General features: G+C 51.6%; 1 protein-coding gene across 1 annotated transcript; it reads right to left on the reverse strand.

The window, feature by feature from the left end:
• Positions 1-49: 49 nt before the first annotated feature.
• Z517_12572 (uncharacterized protein) lies at positions 50-2405 on the reverse strand (the record flags this gene model as incomplete). The annotated part of the gene is made up of 2 exons (XM_013422516.1): positions 50-109; positions 174-2405. 2 exons carry the CDS (start codon positions 2403-2405, stop codon positions 50-52), a joined length of 2292 nt encoding a protein of 763 aa, XP_013277970.1.
• Between the last annotated feature and the right edge of the window lie 259 nt (positions 2406-2664).

Here is a 2664-nt window from a genome sequence, read left to right on the forward strand (position 1 = left end):
GTCAGCGTGTCTGGATGGTCGGCGCCCAGCTTCGTCTTGCTCGTCTCCATCACTTGCACAAACAGCTGCTCGGCCGCCTCCCACCGGCCTTGATTTCGGTAAGTCGAGGCTAGGTTCGCCATGCTGGTCAGCGTCGAGGGATCCTCTACCCCAAGTATATTCTTTCGCCCTACGAAAGCCTTCTCAAGATACTTCTCAGCACTAAAGAAATCACCCTTCCAATTCAATGCCTCTCCAAGGTTATTGTAACCAGATAGTGTAAGCTCTTGTAGAGGCTCTAAGTTTTTCTCCCTCCACTCCACGACCGCGGAATGCATTTTCACCGCTTCGTCGTACTTCCCATCAACAATAAAGCATAACCCCATCTTTTCGAGGAGCTGGTATCGCTCAGAGGAGTCTTCCACCTTCTCGTCTCCACAAAGTCGTTGAGCGTGCGGCAGATAGAGGGTCCAGACACCTCGGTGCTTATGGTCACGTGTCGGGAAAAGCTCGGTGACTCGTGAAAGGGAGGCTTTCATCCAATCACCTAGCGTGCCTTGGGTTCTGAGCCAATTGCGAACGGCCAAGTGTACCAGCTGATGCATCTCGTACAACTCCTCGTGAATCTGTCTATCTTTCTCTCCAGTCTGTCTTGTCACGAATGAGTATCCTTTCAGTGTGGCAAAAGCATCAATCGCATCTTTTTTCAAGCTGATTGCTGGTAGGAGGGATCGTGGAATGTTCTTTTCGTGAAGGCAAGCCATCGAGCTCAGAAGATCTGCGGCGAAGGGGTGGTGCTGGCGGATTTGGTTAAACGAGACAAGCCATGTCATCGCGACCGCATTCTGAGCAGTAGAGTATCGTGATCGGTCGCCAAAATCCTCGCTCAGAAGTTTGATTACTTCTTCCTCAGGTTCGAAGAGTAGCTCTAGATAGGTCTCCAAGGGATCTTGCGTCATATTTATGTAAGAAGCTGCTTGGATAATGGCTAGGGGGAGATAAGTCAGCTTCTCGAGCAATACGGAGGTGAGATTCTCGTCCGCGGCCATCTCTGGTTTCTCCAATGTGTTCGTGAGTATTGTCCTCGCTTCATCAGGTGACATTGTCGACAATTCGATCATCTCTTTTCCAGCGAGATAGATGGCCACACTGCGTGATCGGGTGGTGATAAGAATAGAGCCGTGGGTCGAGCGAGGTAGACAATCCACGAGTGTGGATTTCCGATCGGTGGGATTCGATCTCTTCGTCCACACCGCCTCGTCGTCCGCGTTGTCGAGGACCAAAAGCCAGCTGTCCCTGGTCACATTGCTGAGCCATTGTTTGACCAACATTTTAACGTCGGCTTTATCGTCTTCAATTTCCGGAATTCCAAGCTTCTTGCCGATCTCGAGTATATCCCTTTCAAAGGTCAACTGATCCGTGGCCTCGATCCAGAAGATCGACCAATGGAGGTGTTCCGACCTGAGTTGGAGGACCAGCTCTAGTGCCAGACGACTTTTTCCCATTCCTCCTAGCCCAAGGATGGACACCATTCCATGGCTACTGGGGTCACATATCTGCCGTTTCAGACGGTTCAATTCGTTTGCGCGGCCCACAAATTCCAGCGGACGGTCAAAGGGAACATGCCACACCGGGCTGGGCCGTTGGCCATGCAGTAGCTGTTCTGCATTAGCCCTGCTCCCTAAGCGTCTATCGATTTCATCCTGGAGCCGAAGAAAGGCATGCTGCTCGCCTTCACCATAAATGGGAGATAGAAATACGCCAAAGATGCCCAGTAGGCAGTATGCTTTGTCCTCCGGCCTCGTAGTATTTCGCTTCGTGGTCCATCGCATCCGCTCGGGCACACTGAAATTAGCCACAGCGACACCGCGAAGAGCCATAATTGGAATGCCCGTGATCTCGTGAATCGGTCGCTCTAGAGTACACCGATTGCCCAGCCATGTCCCCTCTCGTGAAAAGAAATCGACCGATTTCGGTGCCAGCAGTTCTTGGAGCGTCCAGCCACGGGTGAACCATCGGCTGTTCCGAAAATCCGACTCCCATGTGGCTTCACTTGAGCGATGACGGCCACCAACGCCCACGGACACGTCGGACAGATACACATAACACTTTTCGGCATCACGGTACCAGCGAAACATTGAAACAATAGCTTCGTCGAGCTCAGGGCGATTTGATTTGTCAATGCAGCATGTGTCCACCCAGAAATGTTGGATATTGTTATCCTTCTGAGCCTGTGTCCAGCAGAAGTGAATCTTGACATACCCATCCTTGTTCTTCCCGGATCCATCGTTTAAGTCGGCAAAAGTCACTTCGTCCTCGTCATTTGTCGACCATGTGTGCGAAAGGATCGCATATCTCGGAATGTTTTTGCTTAAGTTCTTCGTCAGCCTTAGCGTGCCATCGCTACCGGCTTTCAATAGGCGCATCGTCGGAACTCTGATCTGAGGAAACGGCAAAGAGTAGAGTTTGAGGGAGGGGAGACGCCAAGGCCTATCAGCTAAACTTCATGGTAAGAGAAGTGGTTAAAGGAGGCTGTTGGGGCTGGGGCCCATCGAAGGATGTGGGATCGCCGTTGCTCCTGCGACGGATTGCAGAGGGAGAGAAGTTAACGTTGCTGTAACCAAAAGCACAGGCGCCTTGTTTGACAGCGAGGGCAAGCACCAATAATCGAGCCACAGTCGCAAT

This window comes from Fonsecaea pedrosoi (assembly GCF_000835455.1).
Source record: "Fonsecaea pedrosoi CBS 271.37 unplaced genomic scaffold supercont1.10, whole genome shotgun sequence".
NCBI classification, from domain to species: domain Eukaryota; kingdom Fungi; phylum Ascomycota; class Eurotiomycetes; order Chaetothyriales; family Herpotrichiellaceae; genus Fonsecaea; species Fonsecaea pedrosoi.